At 45.7% G+C, this 19,699-nt stretch overlaps 6 protein-coding genes across 7 annotated transcripts; 1 reads left to right on the top strand and 5 right to left on the bottom strand.

The window, feature by feature from the left end:
* The first annotated feature begins 2,377 nt into the window (after positions 1 to 2,377).
* Positions 2,378 to 3,755, top strand: LOC111074776 (gamma-gliadin B-I). The gene is given in 3 exon segments (XM_022367711.2): positions 2,378 to 2,509; positions 2,799 to 2,999; positions 3,002 to 3,755. Coding segments are annotated over 3 exon segments (450 nt in total). The 5' UTR covers positions 2,378 to 2,506; the 3' UTR covers positions 3,248 to 3,755.
* Positions 3,756 to 6,528: 2,773 nt separating this feature from the next.
* On the bottom strand, positions 6,529 to 7,523 carry LOC111074777 (proline-rich extensin-like protein EPR1). Its single transcript, XM_022367712.2, has 2 exons — positions 7,458 to 7,523; positions 6,529 to 7,369 (listed from the first exon to the last, which is right to left on the bottom strand). The coding sequence occupies exons 1-2, from the start codon at positions 7,458 to 7,460 to the stop codon at positions 6,647 to 6,649; spliced, it is 726 nt and encodes a 241-aa protein (XP_022223404.2). The 5' UTR covers positions 7,461 to 7,523; the 3' UTR covers positions 6,529 to 6,646.
* A 1,161-nt stretch (positions 7,524 to 8,684) lies between these two features.
* LOC111074782 (leucine-rich repeat extensin-like protein 3) lies at positions 8,685 to 9,855 on the bottom strand. The gene is made up of 3 exons (XM_022367718.2): positions 9,781 to 9,855; positions 9,199 to 9,713; positions 8,685 to 9,090 (listed from the first exon to the last, which is right to left on the bottom strand). The coding sequence occupies exons 1-3, from the start codon at positions 9,853 to 9,855 to the stop codon at positions 8,685 to 8,687; spliced, it is 996 nt and encodes a 331-aa protein (XP_022223410.2).
* A 530-nt stretch (positions 9,856 to 10,385) lies between these two features.
* Positions 10,386 to 10,918, bottom strand: LOC111074787 (extensin). Its single transcript, XM_022367722.2, has one exon. It carries the CDS (start codon positions 10,916 to 10,918, stop codon positions 10,421 to 10,423), a length of 498 nt encoding a protein of 165 aa, XP_022223414.2. The 3' UTR covers positions 10,386 to 10,420.
* A 1,639-nt stretch (positions 10,919 to 12,557) lies between these two features.
* Positions 12,558 to 13,057, bottom strand: LOC111074788. The gene is made up of 2 exons (XM_022367723.2): positions 12,967 to 13,057; positions 12,558 to 12,899 (listed from the first exon to the last, which is right to left on the bottom strand). The coding sequence occupies exons 1-2, from the start codon at positions 12,967 to 12,969 to the stop codon at positions 12,558 to 12,560; spliced, it is 345 nt and encodes a 114-aa protein (XP_022223415.2). The 5' UTR covers positions 12,970 to 13,057.
* Positions 13,058 to 15,385: 2,328 nt separating this feature from the next.
* Positions 15,386 to 17,520, bottom strand: LOC111074752 (extensin-1). 2 transcript variants are annotated; one of them, XM_041594103.1, is made up of 3 exons: positions 17,431 to 17,520; positions 16,166 to 17,230; positions 15,386 to 16,120 (listed from the first exon to the last, which is right to left on the bottom strand). In XM_041594103.1, exons 1-3 carry the CDS (start codon positions 17,431 to 17,433, stop codon positions 15,539 to 15,541), a joined length of 1,650 nt encoding a protein of 549 aa, XP_041450037.1. In that variant the 5' UTR covers positions 17,434 to 17,520; the 3' UTR covers positions 15,386 to 15,538. The 2 variants fall into 2 exon arrangements, with proteins under 2 accessions (XP_041450037.1, XP_022223361.2); XM_022367669.2 differs by having other exon boundaries at positions 15,386 to 17,230.
* Positions 17,521 to 19,699: the final 2,179 nt, after the last annotated feature.

The following is a 19,699-nucleotide window of genomic DNA, read 5'->3' as shown; positions in this document are numbered from 1 at the left end:
CACTCTCGGTGCATAAATATTTAAACCTCAGTGTAACTATTCGATTCCCTGGGCTTTTTGTCTCTGGGTGTATTTCTAAAAAACGACTGCTTAAAATGTTTAATTTCTTTTTGCTATTCACATGCGCCGCCTTTTATTTAAATGTCAAACAAGAAACCGGCAGCTAGAAAACGGGGAGTGTCTTACCCCCAGCACACAAATCTCTTGGTGACAAAATTGGTTTAAGAAATTGAGATCTTTTGTAGTTCTGGTTATCAGGTGCCAAGGATCGCATGTAAACACACGCACAATCGTACACAAAACCGACTCGTGTTTGGGCCCCACCCGGACAACAGGTCGTATGCGTAATATATGGGAATGCCTAGAACAAAAAAAACCAGATACAATCGAACCCCGACCCAGGCACGTGAAGTCTAATCGATTCTCGATAGCGAGCAGAGTCATAAATAAAGACAATTTTCGATTGCCGGCATTTAGTTAAGAGTCTCTGGCGAATAGCGGCTTATGGCTTTTGATTCACTTGGGCTCTGATGCTGTATGCCGTATGCAAATACGAGCAAAAAGTCGTCCGACGCTTTGGTTCCGGCCAAACATATAGAAACGATGATGGAAAGATCAAAAAACATAATTAACTCGCGATATTAATTTCGATTTATTGGCATTCGCATAAATAAAAGTCAGTTGGCTTAAATGTTATTATCGCTGAACTACATTTATTGTGTTGTGGAATAGTGGGGATTGTGGCCCCATAAATCTGCCACGCCCTTGATTGATTTATGCAGACACACGCAGATAGAACGTTGCTTTTTCGATATATAAATGACACATTTTGCAAGTCAAATATCGTTGACGCAATAGACAATGGCCAAAACAGACAATAATGGATGCTTTGTTGTGGATCACGAAATTTATGAAACACAGAGGCGAAACCTAACACTCCAGTCAGCCAACAACCAGCGGACCAAAAGCATTATTAATTACATTTTAAATTTTCTAATAACCGTAAAAATACAAAATAAATTGTTTTTTTTTTTTGCGGTATATGAAAAATGTTGCATAAAATTCGTCTAGGTGTCTCATCTAGTGGCCCGTTGACAAACACATTCTATCAATCAATGCAGGTGAAAGGCAGCCAAAAAGTGATGTCACAGCCATCACCAGGCTAGAGCTCAGAGTATTTTTAAGTGGGTATTTGATATAAAATATGTACATATATTCATGGGTAACAGCTTTACAATGTTTGTTGGTTGAAAATAGCTTTACCATTTCCTGTGTTTGTGCCACTTAATCTCCGTGGCCTAGCCTTGATATCGAACAAATCATTTTTATTGGCACTGCATCTTTTTTTGGGTCTCCACTCGAGTGGCTTCATTCACTTGACTCGACTGTGGCAGGTGAATGTATTTCCCCACACACACACACACACACAGCACACGCACACGCACGAAAAACGGAAATGATGTATGCCCCCGAAAGCCGTTAAATTTGCTTATTGTTGCCACTGCTGAGGTCAAGTGAAGATACAAACAAGCGGACAGCCAGACAACCAGACAGACAAATGATGGAACGATCAAATGTATGAATGGAGAGGGCTACCAGCCAGACAATCTCCTCCCGACATGCAAACCAAGTCCAAATCGCTTGCAGATACAATTATTAATGTCGAAGTGACTTTATTTTTGTGTCCACATCAACTCGAGTGTAGAATTTCGCATAATTAGTTGAGTGCTCTCTTCAGGGGAAAAATATTATTCTAGCAAAAATGTTATGCAAATTATTTCACGCGCAGGAGCCGCAAAAAAAACAAAAGACTTAGGCAACGAACTTCTTTCTGAGCCACGCGTCGTTTGATGAGATACAGAGCGCGTTCTAAAGAGAGGTGCGGGTGGGGTGGAGTATCTGCCGGAATGCTCTGCTCTTTAAATGCTTTGTTAACTTGTCCGTCTGTGCGTCATGTGACTCGTGACGACAACCCAAGTGATTGTCTAAAGGGTCCAAGCACCAACTGAACAACCACCACACCACACCACCACACCAACCAACCAACCACTCTTCTAGCCGTCGCAGTCTCTCTTCATTTGATTCCATTTCGTTTCGTTTCATTTAATTTAAATTTTGATTTGATTCGTTGTTGTTTTTGTTGGGTTGGTGGGGCGCGGGGGGCTGCAGATTCTGCTGCTTAATATAATATTTTGTTGCTGCCTTATTTCTAACGCGTTGTGCGGTTTTCGGTTTGGAGTTTTGGTGTCTCATCGGGTTTTTGGCGGTCGTCGTCGTCGTATCTTTGGCCAGACTCTCTAAGACCCACGTACCGAACTGAAACGAACCGGACGGACCGAACAGACCGACCGTCCCCAGACCAGATGTAGTATAAATTTCCTACCAACTGACCAGCTCATCATCATTTGTGCTTTGAACTTCTTAAGTGTAAATTGCTCGTCCGCTCATCTGCTCGAGAAAATTTCGTGAAACATACACAAAATTAAATAAATAAATACAAATAAAAATGGTAAAAGGAAAAAGGATAATGAATCCCTAAGTGCATTTAGTTCTAAGAAGGATATAGACTGAAACCACAATAAATCCAAAAGTGATGTGTCAAATGGAAAATAAAACCAAAATTAAAAAAACAAAAATAAACATTCGATTGGAGTGCCCGGACCAACCCTCAACTCAAGTGTACAACTGTCCGGGGCTGGAGTGTCTCTCGGGACTTTTTTTGTTTCACACCCCAGTGGCTCCATAAATAGAATGCCCAAAAATCTCCTCTCCTGATTTCCTCCTCTCTTCTTCGCCAGAAATTCTTCTTGCTGTTGGCCTTGGCCCTTGTGGGCGTTGTTGCTGGTGCCCAGCTGCCGGATTCGGCCACACAGGGACCCAATCCCCAGGATATTGCCACCCCAGAACCGGAATACATTGACATCGACGAGCCACTACCAGCGGCCGCCGCCCCTGCCGCTGCACCGCGGCCAGTGTTTGCTGCTGCCCCCCCAGGGCAGTGATTGCTGCACCAATCGCTCGTCCCATTGCCCGTCCCGTGGCACAGCAGACCTTCGTCCAGCAGCAGCAGCCCTTCATCCAGCAGCAGCAGCAGCCGATTGCCCAGCGCGTCCAGTACCTGGCTCCTCAGGTGGTGCCACAGCAGCAGCAGCAGCAGCTGGTGGGACACTCGTTCAACAGCAGGAGCGGCTACCAGTACCGTCGTCCAGTCTATGTAAGACGCTTCTACCGCCTGCGCCGCTACTAAGATGGAGCAGCGATATATCATATATATCCCATATATATTTTTAATACATGTTCGATAATATCCTAATAATCTATCCCTCTATATTTTGCTGTTTTCTTTCTTCTACCCGCATCCGCACCCCACACTTCACCTGCCCGAAACGACTCTCCAAACCCAAATCTCCAATCCACTGCTCGAATCAAGCATTAACCTATATCCAAAATACCACGCACACGCCACATTACCACCGCACTGAAACCCTTCTACAAATCTATCCAACTATCGAACATATCGAACTATCTAACCACCAATCCTAATCCTAGAACGAAAACGAAAATGTAAATCAAAACGAAACATCAAAGAACCAACGAACGAGCAGCCAAGATCAAAAAGCATAAAGAGCAAAAGTACAAAGAGACAAATGATGTTCTAAAGACAAAGATCGCAACAAAAAAAAAACCCAAGTATTCAGTTATTGTTGAATGTTCCAAGTAAAGTACGTACGAGTAAATAAACGTAAATTATTTGTAAAAATGATAAACAAAATCTCGTATCGAATATTTCATTCAAAAGCCAAGGCCAATGCCAAAAGGGGGGCATCGCAATTTAATTATAATATTCACAGCTCATCAACGCACGATTAAGTGTGTCGAAAGATGTACAATGTACATACAAAGATTCGTTCTCAATTTGATGGGGGGACTAGGACTGGGACTATCATCTATCATTAATCATGGAATCAAGAATTTTTTTATTTCCAAGCTGATATGGACATTTGCATACGGAAGCTCTGGGGTACTCGTACTCGTACCTTTCTGCGCACTTGAGGTCGGTCGCCTTATTACCCATCCAATTCGATGGTAAGGTCTGGGAAATAATTTCCGTCTGTGTTGCGTGGCAGATTTGGTGGTGTGATGTGCATGTGTGGCTTCTTTGGGCGAATTAGAAATAATTATTTATGCAGGTTCATGCATGAGTCTTGACGGCTCGTAAACCGAAACTCTAGCCAAAAAACACAGAACAAAATAAAATAAATAGAAATACATAAATCTACTGAAAATACTTTCAAAATACATTAAATTTAACCGGTTTAAGCTTTAGCTAAACCTGCTAAATTGTCTCCAAAAATTAAAAAAAAAAAAAACACACACACAAAAGATAGATATTATTTGAAGTGTAAACACTCCATTTTAAGAGGTTCAATCCGCACGGGTGGCCAATGAGACAATACGCATTTGATTGATGGATTGATTGTCAATTTGATTGCCTTGCTGCCTCGGCTTCAATTCAGGGGCATTAACAGACTCGACTCTTTTTTTCTACGAACTATGACAAACTGGGTCTCTCACTCGCTCGCTTGCTGTCCGCTCCTTTGTGTGCCATCGAATCGATGACAGCTTCTTTGGCGATGGCGATGGCGATGGCGATGACGCTTCCGTCTCGTGTTGTACTGGGGACTCCTCGATCAGTCAAGTGGCAATTATAATTTGCGGCCTTGCCACTTTGTTATTAATTACACAAATTGTTACATCAGGCCCCTTCCCCTGTCGCATTGTCATGGCAATGGATTATGAAAAATGATATCTCTGGCTTCGATAAACCTATGGCGGAATAAATTAAACTTCAATTAACATGATTTTTGCGCATCTACTAATTCTGAGCATTATATTGTTTTTGCTCTATTATTTTAATTATTTTCATAATTTGTAAGCCTGCCTAAAGCTAATTTTTGGTAACAAAACTGTTATACTCGTACTGAAACTTTTCAAGTCATACTTTTCGGCTGATATATTTCGAACTATTATATATACCCAAAAGTTGGCCGTTAAATGTGGAACTAGTGACGAAAGCTGACCAACTAAAACGACCAAGTCAAAATAACACTTAAAAAGTTAATAAAAATGTCCAAATAAAAAAAAAATTAATATATTAAAAATAGGAAAATATATATTCATAAATAATACAAGTAATATTATTAAATACCTTTTTTGGTAAGTAAATCCGATATTTATTACCCTGCAATAAAAAATAAATAAAAAATGTATAAATATTTATATACAAAAATGTAAAGGCATAGTAGTTAAAAATAAATATAAATTATAAACAATTATAAATTATAAAAATAATTATTTCATTTATTAATATTAAGTTTTAAGCTCGATTTTCTGCATAGTTCTATAATAATTCATACAATATTAAAATCATCGAGAAAATCTTAATATAAAATTAAATAATTTATTTATTTATGCTACAAATTTGTTCTCCGCTCTCTAGAATTACCACATCCTCCAACTACTGTTCTACTATATACAAATACAAATGCATCAATGAAATTACCATACCAAAAAAGCGAAAACGAGGAAACAAATAGTTTCGTTTCATTAGTGGCAGTCTTAAAAAGATCTTAAACAGGCTAGGCGAGTGAGCCTGAACCCGCGTCGGGTCATCAGTTTGGGCTTTCTAAAATCAATGATGAGCTCGATAATTTATGGGGCATGTTTATTTAAACGGCGCTACTAAGAGCAACAACCGTATACGCGTATACGCGCTCCTAAGTAAATCATTTTTGAGGCACTTAAACAAAGATAAGCGTAATAATCGAATTAATTGGCGGGTGGCAGTGGCAGTGGCAGGGTAGCAGAAGAAACGGGTTCCCCTCCTCCATACACCCATCCATAATCAGCTATTAGATCATGCAATCTGATTTGCATAAAAGCAATTCATTTTGTCAACACAAACACGCTGATTCCATTCCCAGAGTGTTCTTCTTCGTCCAAAAATGTTGAACTTCCTGATCGCATTAGTTTCACTTTCTATCTCCATCAGCGTGGGAGGGTTCTAAAAGTCGTTTAGGGGGGGTCGAGGGCATATCTTCACACCTTCAACAATGCCAGCGATTGTCTGTGGAGCCATCAAGTATTGCCATAAATTATAAGCCGTCGTTTATTGAAGCTCAACCACAATTCGGGCCATAAAATTAGAGCTTATGGCCGTTTCGGGTGCCCAGCTTCAATTACTCACTCGCGCTCCACGCTGTTCGGCAATAAATCAAGCCGGAATTGGCCAGCAGAGCATTACTCAGTGGCATAATCGGACGTCTCAAAATAGCCACCGCTGGATCGGGGTCTCCCGTGAATGAAACTGTTCTGCCGCCACATTCGCTGATATTTTTAGACGCCTCAAGTGTAATTATGCTGTCTCTTAGCACTCTTGAGTCGAGTTCGTGGCCTGGTTCGTACTTCTGATAGGATTTTCCCCCAAAACCAATTCAAGTTCAAGTTCAAGAGCAGGATGTGGGCTTTCATTGTGTTAGGGTTTATTCGTTTTCGAAACTTAATAAATAACTATAGTATATACACGTGACATTGGCAGACGACAATAAAATGGCTAAGGATGGAAAGGTTCTTGGGGTGGTTCCTCCTAGAAGAGGAATGGCTGGGCGGGAGCATCGTAGTGGTACCCATCATCGCTGTGCGGCTCCACGATCTCCTGGGGCGGCAGATAGCTGTTCACGGGCTCCTCCAGCGGCGCGGCATAGGAGGGGATTGGAATCTTGAAGGTCGGCTTCGATGGTGGCAGATAATCCGGCTCGGGCTGCTCTACCACGGGTGCCACGGATGGTGGCAGGTAAGCAGGCTGGGGTGGCACAACTTTCACGATGGGAGCTGGAGGTGGCAGATAGGCTGGCTTAGGAGAAGGCACGACCCTCACAACTGGCGGTGGGGGTGGTAGATAGGAGGGCTTGGGAGTCACAACATTCACAGCTGGCGGTGGGGGTGGCAGATAGGAGGGTTTAGGCGTCACAACCCTCACAACTGGCGGTGGGGGCGGCAGGTAAGAGGGCTTGGGTGTCCTGACAACAGGGATCTGCGGCTTCACTGATGGCTGCGGAGGCAAGTAAACCGGCGTAGGCTTGGTCACCGGCTTCACCGGTGGCAAGTAAGACGGAACTGGAGCAATAACACGTGCTGTCACGGGTTCCGGTGGCAGATAGGCAGGACCGGGTGTTGGTAATTCGAAGGGAATACTGGGTGCATCGTAGTTGTAGCCCGGATGATCGTGGTGATGATCATGATCAAACAGATGCGAAACATCGGCGGCCACCAGCGTAAGGCCACAGACAGCAAGGACCAGGAGCAGTTTCTGTATGGCAAGATAGAGAGAGAGAGACAGATGTATCTAGCTGTTAGGACACTCTCTCTATGGATCTCTTGAGATGCTGTAGACAAACCATTTTATTATCCAAGCGTTCTATTTCCTCAGTGGACGATACGTTCTCGCTGCGACGACTGCTACGCCCGAAATGATACAGTTTCCGGCAAGTGCTTCTTTATTTATACAGTTAGAGCTGCCGCGAGAACCATACGCGGTGGCAGACTCTAAAGCGGTCTGGGGTCTACGCCGACGCTGCGTAGTCGTCAGAGACGATATGGCATCTCAGACTACAGTCCAGATGATGGCTAGTCGGCTGTCAGCCAAGCGGCGTTTAGCATTAAGACACATTGGCAGCACAGCCGGTATTCGGTGCGGAATTCGCTATTCGGCATTTCATTGTTTTATTGAATCGAATATCTTAATTCGCAGTCATCGCTCGTTGCGTTTGCTTTTGTTTTTGGAGAGATCTCTTTATGGCCAACAGTCATCAAACTTGTTGGGTTTTATGATAGCTGCTGCGCTTGCCAACCAATTGGGAATCATTTTTGTGGGAGAGCCCCAAAACAACAAAACAAAAACAGCCTATTTAGGTGTCACTTTCAGTTGGAGGTGGGTCAAATCTTCTTTGAACTTCTTTAACATCCTGTTTTGCATGAGTACTTTGACGCACATTGAAGGAAGAGTATCTATTGATTCGTTTTAGTGTTCAATCTGCCCCAGTTCACGCTTGCCCCATCTCTGGGCTAACATTGAAAGAGGTCAGAGACTGTCGTTTGATGGCTGGAGGTTCGCGATTAGCGATTATCGATTTTTGTGCGTTAGTTCGAGTATTTATGTAACAGAAACCGACAGCATCCAACAATCAATATCTATATATATCTCTAGCCCGCACTGAACATCATTTTTCATTCCTAAAGACAATAATTATAGACTGCTGCAGGTGCCGATGTTCAAGCCAGACCAAAAGACCAATAGCTAATGCTGAAGCTACTTCGGTTGATTGGCCGCAATTCGATTTTGGGGGTCGCGCATGGCCAGATCCAATTTCCAAGCCGTAGAGCCTGTCTCTGTGCGTCCCTTTTTGTTCAGGGGGTCGAACCTCTGGCTAAATGTCTTTAATAGGTTCGACCTTGACTCTGTCGACTGTCGGCTGTCGAAAGAGTCACTCAAACAATGGATTGGTGAAATATTTGTTGTTGTTTGTTTTTTAAAATGATTTTAATTTGCAAAACTTAAAACTAGATGCAGTATTTATGAGGTTTGTGTATCGTAGGGGGGTGTGTGCGTGTTCGATGGGTGTGGCCTATTGCCTGAAGCGACGCAGCGGCGGCTTGTACTGGTAGCCGTGCTCGGGAACGTGGACGTGGCTCTCCGACTGCAGGGGCAGGGCGTACGATGGAATGGGGATGTGAAAGTCAATCTCTGGCTGATGCTGGTGATGCTCCTCCGCATGGTTAGGTGGCAGGTAGCTCGACTCTGGCCTGGGGGCGGGTGGCAGGTAGCTCGACTCTGGCCTGGACGCCGGGGGCGGTGGCGGCGGTGGCAGACTGGGAGCGACCTTGGGAGGCAGGTATCTGGCCACGGGCTCCTCGGCGGGCAGATACTTGTTGGCCGGTGGAGCGGGTGGCAGATAATTAGTTTCCGGTTTGGCAGGAGGCAAGTAGCTTGGCTGGGGTGCAACTACCGGGGGTGGAGGTGGAGGCGGCAGGCTGGGAGCGACCTTAGGGGGCAGATACTTGGGCGCAGGCGCGGGAGGCAGATACTTGGGTGCAGGAGCGGGAGGCAGATACTTGGGTGCAGGTGCAGGAGGCAGATACTTGGGTGCAGGTGCAGGCGGCAGATATTTGGGTGCAGGTGCAGGAGGCAGATACTTCACTTCCGGCTCGGAAGGTGGCAAGTAGCTGGCCTTGGGCGGAGGTGGCGGTGGAGGTGGCAGCGACGCCTTGGGTGGCAGATACTTCTGGCGGGGCTTCTCCGCTGGCGGCAGATAGCTGCTCTTAGGAGCCGGCGCTGGTCCTGCATAGCTGTAGCCGCTGGGTATATTGAACTTGGGCTCCTGCTCCACATGATGGTGATGGTGGTGTGGCTCCTCCGGTTGGTAGTGCAGATCTATGTGCAGACCGTGGTGCCCATGATGACTGTCGTGCGAATGCGCATGAGCATCGTAGTGGTAATCGTGCTCATGATGATCGTGATGATCGTGATGATCGTGATGATCGTGCTCGTGATGGTGGCCACCATGTCCACCGCTACCACCAAACAGATGCGATACATCCGCCCGGACACAGACAGCAGCCAGGCCTGCCAGGGCCAACAGGATCAGCATGGATTTCTATAAGAGACGGGAATGATTAAAACTCCACTTCGGATCGAGGAGGTGCCGAGTGTCATCCATTTACCATTCCGTGGGGTTGTATTCCTGTGTTGCGTTGATGATGTTGCTGCCGTTTGCTCACGGCTTCGAGTAATGTCATTATCGTTGATGGTCGCGTCTTTTATACTCCGATCGATCGCAGCGGCTTCCTCGAACTCGAACTCCATCGTCGGGTTCGATCTGTTGGGCAGCAATCAGCATAAGGCACAAAGGCCAGCGGTGCATAATTTTCGGTTCGGTTTTCTTCACACTTTTCTTGGTTTTCATGAACTTGTGATCCATCCACTCGTCGGATGGCAATTATCGGCGTGTGGTATCTTTTCCCCCCCAATTAATGCTACTTTTGGCTTTAATTAGGCGCACAACAAAAGCTTCGTCCGGCAGCCACCGGTGGTCCATCAGTGGCGCCTCATGAATATGTAGTGGATGCGTCGCCGAAATTTCTATCGTGAAACGTGAGACAATTGGCGGTGATTGACTCTGCCTTATCCCACATAATGCAACAGATATCAATGTGGTTCAATGGGGGGAATTAATGGGGTTAACAAAACAGCATTTATTATACGTTGTCTCCTAATTATATAATCCTAAGCCTAAACGATTCAAACAAACAAACAACAGTGTAGCAGCGGGGTTGGGGGATAGTTCAGGGTTCAGTGCAGTTCCTAGAACACAAACGACTTGGCGGGCACCTCGTAGTGGTATCCATGATCTTCCTCTGGCTCTGGCTCTGGCTGAGGTGGCGGCAGGTAGGTGGGTGCTGGCGTTGGGGCAGGAGTCGTTGTTGTTGTTGTTGTGGTTGTCGTTCTTGGCGGTGGAGGTGGCAGATAGGTGGGGGCAGGCGTGGGAGCCGGTGTGGTCGTCGTTGTGGTCGGTGGAGGAGGAGGCAAATAGGTTGGTGCTGGCGTTGGAGCAGGTGTCGTTGTTGTGGTCGTGGTTGTTGTTGTTGTTGTTGGTGGCGGTGGAGGCAGATACGTTGGCACTGGCTTCGGTGGCAGGTAGGTTGGGGGTGGCGTGGGTGTTTCTGTTGTGCTGACCACTATTACAAATGGCACCACCGGCTTGGGATAGTCATAGCCATAGCCATGTTCCTCCTGCTGCTGCTCCCCCAGGAGTTGTTCCAGCGGCAAATGCGAGACATCTCCGGCAACCAGAGCCAGCATGCCAAAGGCGGCCAAAATGATGAATTTCTGGCACAAGATGACACAATTGAAGATCGTTAACGTGTCGTGGTGTCGGGGTATCGGGATTTAAGGATTTGTAGACTCACCATGGCTATTATATGTTATCGTATGTTACACCTTGAGCTCGTTGACCACAAATGATTGACCAATACCATGTGTAGCTGTTTATTTATAGTCGAAAATTCTAAGACCAAGTCCATGGGCCTGCTCTCCAAAGGCCAATTATTATCATTTAAATCGATATCGAGCTTAGAGCTTAGAGCGATTCATGGCAGCATCAGCACCAGCATCGGCACCGCCGTAAGCATTCTTTGTATCGGTAAAAATGTATCTGTCTCAGTTTCGCTTTCAGTATTTGTATCGCGGTATCTGTGTCCATGTTTGTATGAATGATTATCGCCACAATGCTGTTGTTGTTAGTGCTGCTGCTGCTGCTGCTGCGCCTCCATCTTCGCTTCAGAGAGCCATTATATGTATTTTTATGAGCCCCCCACTGTGTGCGGCTTTTCATCAGCGTCGTCACTCAGCGTTGGCTCAAGCAGCGCTTCAGTTTCTCGTCATTGTCTGGTGGTGTCAAAGTGAGCCTCTGCTTCCGACCCAACCACTGCTGACCCAGAGCAGAGAAGAGAAGCTGAACTGCGTTAGTTCCGCAGCTGGCAGCGTTGTAAGCGCGATCCGCTAGCTGTCATAAATCATTTAGACTTCATTTATAATAATTATGGCGCGCGCTGCCATATGCAGCAGCAGCTCAAGAAGTCTCCAGTGGAGTGGAGTGAAGTGGACTGGCCAGCTTCAGTTTCATGGACAATGACGGACAATGAAGCTGTCTCTCTAAGACATTAGACATGAGCTTGCGGAAGCAATTCCAATTCCAGCTTACAAATCAATACAACAATCGTAGGCGGCGATGGTAGTTGCAGCTGGAGATGGGGAATCTATTTTAAAACATTTGACAAATTTCCCATCTCTTTAACGGCAGTGTTTAATCCACTAATTAGTTGGATTAGAGTGTCGCGTCGCTAATCGCGATTTAGTAAACAAAAACAGTGACAGAGTCGCGTCTCAACTATCACTTTTTGTTTCATTCTTCGGTGGATCTGATATAATTTATGCGGGTTGTTGAACCGCCCCAAACGATGCTGGATCGATCCAATCCGGCTGATCGATTGTCAAGTGCTGCAAACTGGACGTGCTGGCGTGTGCGGTGCTCGCCTTTTGCCAATAATCCGCGTAATTTATGCCGTTTATGAAATAAATTGTCGTTCTTTATGGGCATTAGTCTTCAATGGCTAGGCCTGCGTCTCTTCATTTCTAGCTACAGACCGAGCTGAGACTTGTGCAAATTTTCAAAGCAGACCCCCGGAACCGGTTTGGGATTAGAAGATATATTTTGTCAAGCATAAACATTTTTTTTTTAGCAAGACGCCAAGTCTACTACAAACCATAAACACAGATGGAATCTCGTTCTAAACCGAGTCCAAGGCAAGTCTTAAGCGTAAGCCCTGCCCAAGGGCTTCTGGTGAAAGGAAGGCAGCTAGATCTTAGGGGGGGATTTCAATTTTATTATCTTTATACAGAAAACTTTGGTACAAAATTCGAGGGAAACAAGGTAGGGGTCTCAGCTCTTGAATCGCCTGCTGGGCACTTGGTACTTGTAGCCGTGAATGCTGCTGCCACTTTTACTGGCCACCAGCTTGGAGGCGGATGTTAGCTGGGATTCCACTGGCTCTTCGGCTTGGCCTAGCTCCGCATCGGATGGGGCTACGGGTATGGCATCCTGGGGAAACTCCTCGCCCGTGGGGAACTCATTGCTGACCTCCAACTCCAGCTGGGTGACCTTGGGCACGTCGTAGACGAAGCCATTACCAGAGCGCACCAGCTGAGAGACATCCGATGTGGCGGAATGCAGACAAACCGTCAACAGCAGCAGCAGCAGCAACGGGCCAAAAATGGAGAGACGCTGTAGGGAACGAGTACGAGAGCGTGAGGCGAATGTGTGGCAAGAGGCTAATGACAAGCGCGCTTACCATGTTTCGACTGTGTGTGATCTTGACTGGGGGAATGGAATGGCTCTAAGAATGGAGTTGGATTTCGGTCGCTTCCAGCGTTCAAAACGTTGCTCAAGCGAATGCAAGCGCCGGCATTCAGACCCCAACTATTTATACTTCTATATGTTCACCTCATTTGGCCAGATTTTGCCTCACTTTATTAATTACGCCAAAGCCGATCACGAGATGACGATGTTGCTGTTGCTGGTGCTCTCTGCCAGAAGCAGAGAATGGAGGCCCTAGATAAACAAGCAAAGATACAACGCTTCTGGCTGCTGGCTGCTGGCTGCTAGCTGCTAGCTGTTTGCTGCTGCCGATGCGAGCACTACAAATAAAATGCTACAACATCTCCATCTCCATCTGCTACGCCGTCGCCTCATTGCCAAGGTCAAGACTTGTTTTGTGGGGTCAAGTGTCAGTGCGTTGCCGCAGACCCATACACAAGCCTTTGTCTTAGTCGCATTTGTTTGATACTCGCATTGATTTGTATCTTGAATTAATGATTCTATGCGCTGAGAGCCGTTGACGGATTTGTCTCTGCCCCCAGCCACCACGTGAGCCGCAGTAAATCCCCCCACCCCATGCAAATCAATAATTATGCAGCCCGAGCCCCGAGCATATAAAGAACATAAAAACAACTGCTTCCATACGTTTCCGTTTCATTAGTGCTTCACGACTGGGCAGATGCAGATCCATCGATTCTAGAACAATTTATCTATGCAAACCAATGAGTGGACAAGCCAAGACTGATTGAACTATCAGCAGATTCGATGGAGCGGGGGTGTATCCGTATTCCACTTGCTTCTATGTATTATAATCGGATCTAAATGAATGCATAGCGACACACCCACTAAGCAAAGTTGATTCTGATTAACTGAAGAATCGACTCACTTGCCCTATATTGTGCAGCGAATATTTTCTAGACTCCACATCGAAATCTTCGAACCTATTATTTGGTCATTTAAAAAAATAATTATTTTTACATGAATTCTACATAAACTAATGGTACATACACTACTCTTTGCCAGCTTGTAGCTAGCTGGCATATTTTTAGGCTGCGAGCATCTGGTTCTTGAAGTATATAATTATTTTTGTTTAGAAATTATTGCATACTTGCAATACTTCCATACTTGAGGGAAGCTCCTAAAGGTTTACAAGATTAAAAAACATTGTAAACAGCCATTTAAATTACATTGAGAAAAACGAAAGAGCATGCTATTGAAATTAAGAAAAAACAGTATGCAAAGAGAACTGAAAACAGTTGGAGTTACCTATCTCTTTCTCTCTCTCTCTTACCTTTTGCGAAAGATTCTTGTGGCATTACGTTTTCCTTGCTGTATTTGCTGTTCCTCTTTACGTCGAAAGAAGAAGCGGGACCGTTAGGTTTCGTAACCTCGCGAACCAACGATATACGAAACGAAAACGAAAACGCAAACGCACACGCAAAGGAACTCGAAAAAATGTTCGGTATATTAATATAAGGGGAGGCCCAACAGGACTGAAGTTCAAGCTGACACACCAACGAGAGAGAGTCAGATCACCAAGATTTGGAATGCCTCACCCTACAATGCAACACTTGAGATTAGAGAGCGTCGGCACGCTAACAACTCGCTCCTTCCTTGTTGCTTTGCTTCCTAACTGTAACGCGTATTGCTTGATGGAGTGGGAAAGGGACAAAACTAAGTGTCTGTACATTTTGCATTTTTTGCACACACAAACCACACACACATTGACAGAGATCATGTGACCAAACGCAAAAAAAAATAGATGTATAGAATAGTTTTATATTTTGAATATTAAATTAATAACGCACTAGTTACACTTCACTTTCACTTGTTTCCTTATTTTTCTTCGCCGCTCTGCCTTTTGTATGCCATTTTGCCGACGGCCCGCCCCTCTTGATCAGAAGCTTTTCCTTGCAATAATAAAACACAATATTTGGACAATTTTTATTTTTAACCACTGCACTACGCCACTATTTGTACTACCACACTGCACCACTACTTTAACCGTTGGATTTTGTATACTTTTCCCGTTTTTCGCGGCCCGAATCGCGGAGCTGAACTAAAAGCGCGCGCTTGGACCGGGTGAAAAAATTAACGTGTGAGAGCGGTGCGAGTTCCATGCTCTTCCTTTTTTCCTTTTCTTTCTAATTGCTCTCTCATGGGAATTTGACATTTGTTTCTCCTATTTTTGTTCTCCCTCTCCAACTCCAAGAGAGCGAAGGTTTGTGCGTTTGATGAGAGACCACTTGACCGTAGCGGTACAGTGTTATGCGGGAGCGGGGTTTAAGTGATACGTTGCCATGTGATGGGATGTTATGCTAAGCCACCTACGCCACTGTACAATTGTCACATCACAGTGATGTAATGTACGAGTAAAATAGACGAAACATGCATTTTCAATTCGATTGATTTCTGTTTATTTTGACAGTTATTCCAAGTGGATTGGTCTTTCCTGCGAAAGCCCAAACCACTGCATTCACCATTCGTTCAAAGATATGCCTAATACTTAATGAAGATTCTTTATATTTACAAAAAGCCTAAGTAGTCTAATAGTCGAACGATGGCTGGGGATCGTTGGGGTAGCTGTAGCCCTTGGGACCCTGAGGCTGCACGTACACTGGTGGGGGAGGAGTGTACACGACCTTCTTCACGGGTGCCGGTGGGGGTGGAGGAGGAGGAGTATAGACCACCTTCTGCACAGGTGCGGGCGGCAGATACTCGACCTTGGGTGGTGCTGGCTTCACGTAGACCGGTGGTGGAGGAGGTGTGTAGACAACCTTCTTAACGGGTGCTGGTGGGGGTGGAGGTGGAGTGTACACGACCTTCTTGACAGGTGCAGGAGGCAGGTATTCAACCTTGGGTGGTGCGGGCTTCACATAGACTGGTGCCGCGGGCTTCACATAGACTGGTGCCGCAGGCTTCACGTAGACTGGAGCCGCAGGCTTCACGTAGACTGGCGCCGCAGGCTTCACGTAGACTGGTGCGGGAGTCACAACCTTCTGGATGACAACTGCTGGAGCGGGCTTCTCATAGGCTTCGAACTTGACCGAGGGCTGTCCGTAGTGGTAACCGTCTTCCTTCAGGATGCCAGCTGGTGCTGGTGGCGGAGGAGGAGGAGTGTACACAACCTTCTTCACGGGTGCGGGAGGGGGTGGGGGTGGAGTGTACACAACCTTCTTCACGGGTGCGGGAGGGGGTGGGGGTGGAGTGTACACGACCTTCTTCACAGGTGCAGGAGGCAGGTATTCGACCTTGGGTGGGGCGGGCTTCACATAGACTGGTGGTGGAGGAGGTGTGTAGACCACCTTCTTCACGGGTGCTGGAGGGGGTGGGGGTGGAGTGTAAACGACCTTCTTCACGGGTGCAGGAGGCAGGTATTCAACCTTGGGTGGTGCGGGCTTCACATAGACTGGTGCCGCGGGCTTCACGTAGACTGGAGCCGCAGGCTTCACGTAGACTGGCGCCGCAGGCTTCACGTAGACTGGTGCGGGAGTCACAACCTTCTGGATGACAACTGCTGGAGCGGGCTTCTCATAGGCTTCGAACTTGACCGAGGGCTGTCCGTAGTGGTAACCGTCTTCCTTCAGGATGCCAGCTGGTGCTGGTGGCGGAGGAGGAGGAGTGTACACAACCTTCTTCACGGGTGCGGGTGGGGGTGGGGGAGGAGTGTACACGACCTTCTTCACAGGTGCAGGAGGCAGGTACTCAACCTTGGGTGGTGCTGGCTTCACGTAGACCGGCGGTGGGGGAGGAGTGTACACGACCTTCTTAACGGGTGCTGGAGGGGGTGGGGGAGGGGTGTACACGACCTTCTTCACGGGTGCAGGAGGCAGGTACTCGGCCTTGGGTGGGGCGGGCTTAACGTACACTGGTGCGGGGGCGGGCTTCACGTACACTGGTGCAGGGGCAGTCTCCACGGGCTTCTCGTAGGTTTCAAACTTGACCGAAGGCTCGCCATAATGGTAGCCATCCTCCTTCAGGTCACCGGCTGGAACAGCAGGGGTGTACACCTTGGCTGGAGGAGCAGTGTAGACGGGGCGAGGAGGCGTTGGCTTGGGGGCCTGGTAGATGACGGTGGGTGGAGCGGACTCCCTCGGCACATATGGCACATCGATCACGACTGGATTCGACGGGGCATTGTAGACGTAGCCATCCTCCTGCAGGTTGTTGCTGTTCGAGAACAGATGCGAGACATCGGCACTGGCGACGGCCACCAGGGCGAGAGCGATGAGAAGTTTCTGCAAATGAAACCATCAGAGATCACACGATCAGTATCAGTAAGTAATTGTAATCCACAATCGGGGGAATATCCGAGACTATCCCGGCGATAGTTATGTTCCACAGCTAATGTTAATACATATTTCACGGTTATTGTTCACTTTTCACTATTTTTTTTTTATTGTATTTATTATCCTTGCTATCCATTCGCTCCGCTTACCATTTTTGCTCAGAATCAAATCCACACGACGAATGCAGAAATGTGACTGTGGCGAAGCATCGCGCATCGACAATTATTTATAGTTCAGCGCCTCAGGATGGGCGAAAATGTTTTACGGCAGAAGATTCTCGACAGAGACGCCCCGAAAAACTTAACAGAACCTGCTTGGAGCTGGCTAACCGGCTGCTGCTGGGGCGCGCTGCTTTTCTGCCTTTGCCCAAAAACGACACCCATAAAAACTCATCTCGTTCGCTGTCCAGGCGCGTCCCAGGCGTTATACATTTTAGCACCACCAATACAACAGCAAAAATGAAGTAGTTTAGCCCAAAAAAAAAAAAAAAACCCCCCTACTACCAAAAAGATATGCAAAAGACGTAAATGAGCTTGAATTTAATATGATTCGGGATGGACTTTAATAAAAATCATAGCTAAAATAAAGAACAAAAAACACAAAGCGAACCCCCAAAAATATCTATATAATAACTTAGAACCAGAGACAACTAACTGTCTGTGGTTTGTGAGTGGTTTGAACAAAATGTTTTTTAAATTTAAATTCAAGAAAAACCGGTGAAATATGCACGAACAATATATCTACATATGAATGTATGTATGCATATGGGGTATCGGGAATGATCATAGATAGAGAGTGTCCCGCATGGGTGAGCATAGCCAATCATGCTCGATAATTTCGGCAAATATTTGTAGAACACATCGATAGCCAGTAGGGGGTACAGACAAACATACAGACCGACAAACAGACAGACAGATAGACCCTCATGTGTCGCGCCTATCGCGATGATGAAGCCACTTGGCACTTAACGACACAGACAATGGCACTCTTTCTTCTTCTTTCCGCGCAGAAATAAATCTAAGCTTAGAATCCACTGGAGTCATGGGCTGGGCATAAATTAATTTCACATTGATGTGTTCTATTCCACAAGAAACTGTTTTAAGAATGTTTTATTTATGAGAGCATTGAGAGATTTGCATAAATTCTCAAAAAAGTTCCGCTTGAAACAATGTCAGGCTCTCTCTCTCTCTCTCTTTCACTCTCTGTCCCTCCTAAGTACCGCAATTATTCACTGCACTGCAGCTGTAGTGACCAAGGTCGGAGCTTCACGCAATATCATCAATCCAGAGATCTGTGAATCAACTACAGATGGGGAAACAGTCTCCAGTAGAGCAGCCTTCAACCGGTTAGTGATGCAGTTCCCTTCTTTACAATGACCTTTGCCTTGGCTTGCGGTTTGTGGCAAGGACAGAGAGACGATAACCACTTTCCCTCATGCTCCTGACCCACTGTTCGCCTGGATTCCTGTTATTTCTGGACACGCAAGCAAAAACTTGCTTTTAAATTGATTTTTAAGACATTTGCATGCTTTGTTTTTAATTAAATTTAAATTTAATTAATACGAATCTGGAACTCCGATCGCATGCGGAATTCTTTAAAGTCTACAGTTAATGCCGTTAGGCGAATTGATTACCTAAATTAATTGTCGCTTGTGTCTACAATGCATCATTATATTTCATTCCAACAAAGTTCAAAGTTTGTTAATGACGTTTAAGTCTAACGGCTTGCCAGCACACTCCCTCCACCTAGAGTTGGCTAGGTCGATCGTTGAACTAAGCGTAATTTATAATATTTATGCTGTTTTTATTTTTATAGATTTTTTTGGGGGGTTTTTTCTACTTAATTTTTTAATTTATTACGCAATCTTTAGGGCGTATCTTTGAGATAAACACACGCGTTAACAAAGTCGCCACAGCTATCGATAAAATCTGGTTTCAGTAATATCAAACGATGCGTACGTCATGCCTTAGATCCCAGTCTTCGTCACTCTCGAGTGATCATAAAACGTTATGCTATAGTCACTGGAAATTTGAGATTTTTACTCACGCTAAATGGCTTTAAGCGGACTCATCTTACAGGCCAATTTGTTCGGGGTTCGATGTGTGTATTGACCTGATCTATCTTACCCATGTTACCTCAAAGTTTCCGGCATTTAAATGAGTTCTCAGACATCATTCGTACGCTAAATATACTACGTATACTCGTCTCGTATAAATTCAGCTCTGATTACTTCATCCGAAATCACTTTTGTTGGCGCTTTAATTAGATGGATCTTTGAGTAAATGCCACACAACGGTAAACTGGTTTAAAGTCTGAATATACAAACACACACAAACAAAATAATATCATAATAAACAAATCTTTGAAATGGTATTTTTGTTGAATTAACCAAATATGTGCAGAAGACGCGTAGGACGC

Source organism: Drosophila obscura, unplaced genomic scaffold (genome assembly GCF_018151105.1).
Source record: "Drosophila obscura isolate BZ-5 IFL unplaced genomic scaffold, ASM1815110v1 contig_208, whole genome shotgun sequence".
Classification (NCBI taxonomy): Eukaryota; Metazoa; Arthropoda; class Insecta; order Diptera; family Drosophilidae; genus Drosophila; species Drosophila obscura.
Note: the sequence above shows the minus strand (reverse complement) of the source record. Positions and strands in the feature narration are given on the sequence as shown.

Coding starts and splice junctions, on each gene's coding strand:
- LOC111074782 (XM_022367718.2), bottom strand. CDS start 9,855: ATGACATTACTCGAAGCCGTGAGCAAACGGCAGCAACATCATCAACGC. Junction 9,714..9,780: donor GAATACAACCCCACGGAATG/GTAAATGGATGA, acceptor CGTCTCTTATAG/AAATCCATGCTGATCCTGTT. Junction 9,091..9,198: donor CCGCCTGCACCTGCACCCAA/GTATCTGCCTCC, acceptor GGTCGCTCCCAG/CCTGCCGCCTCCACCTCCAC.
- LOC111074787 (XM_022367722.2), bottom strand. CDS start 10,918: ATGCTGGCTCTGGTTGCCGGAGATGTCTCGCATTTGCCGCTGGAACAA.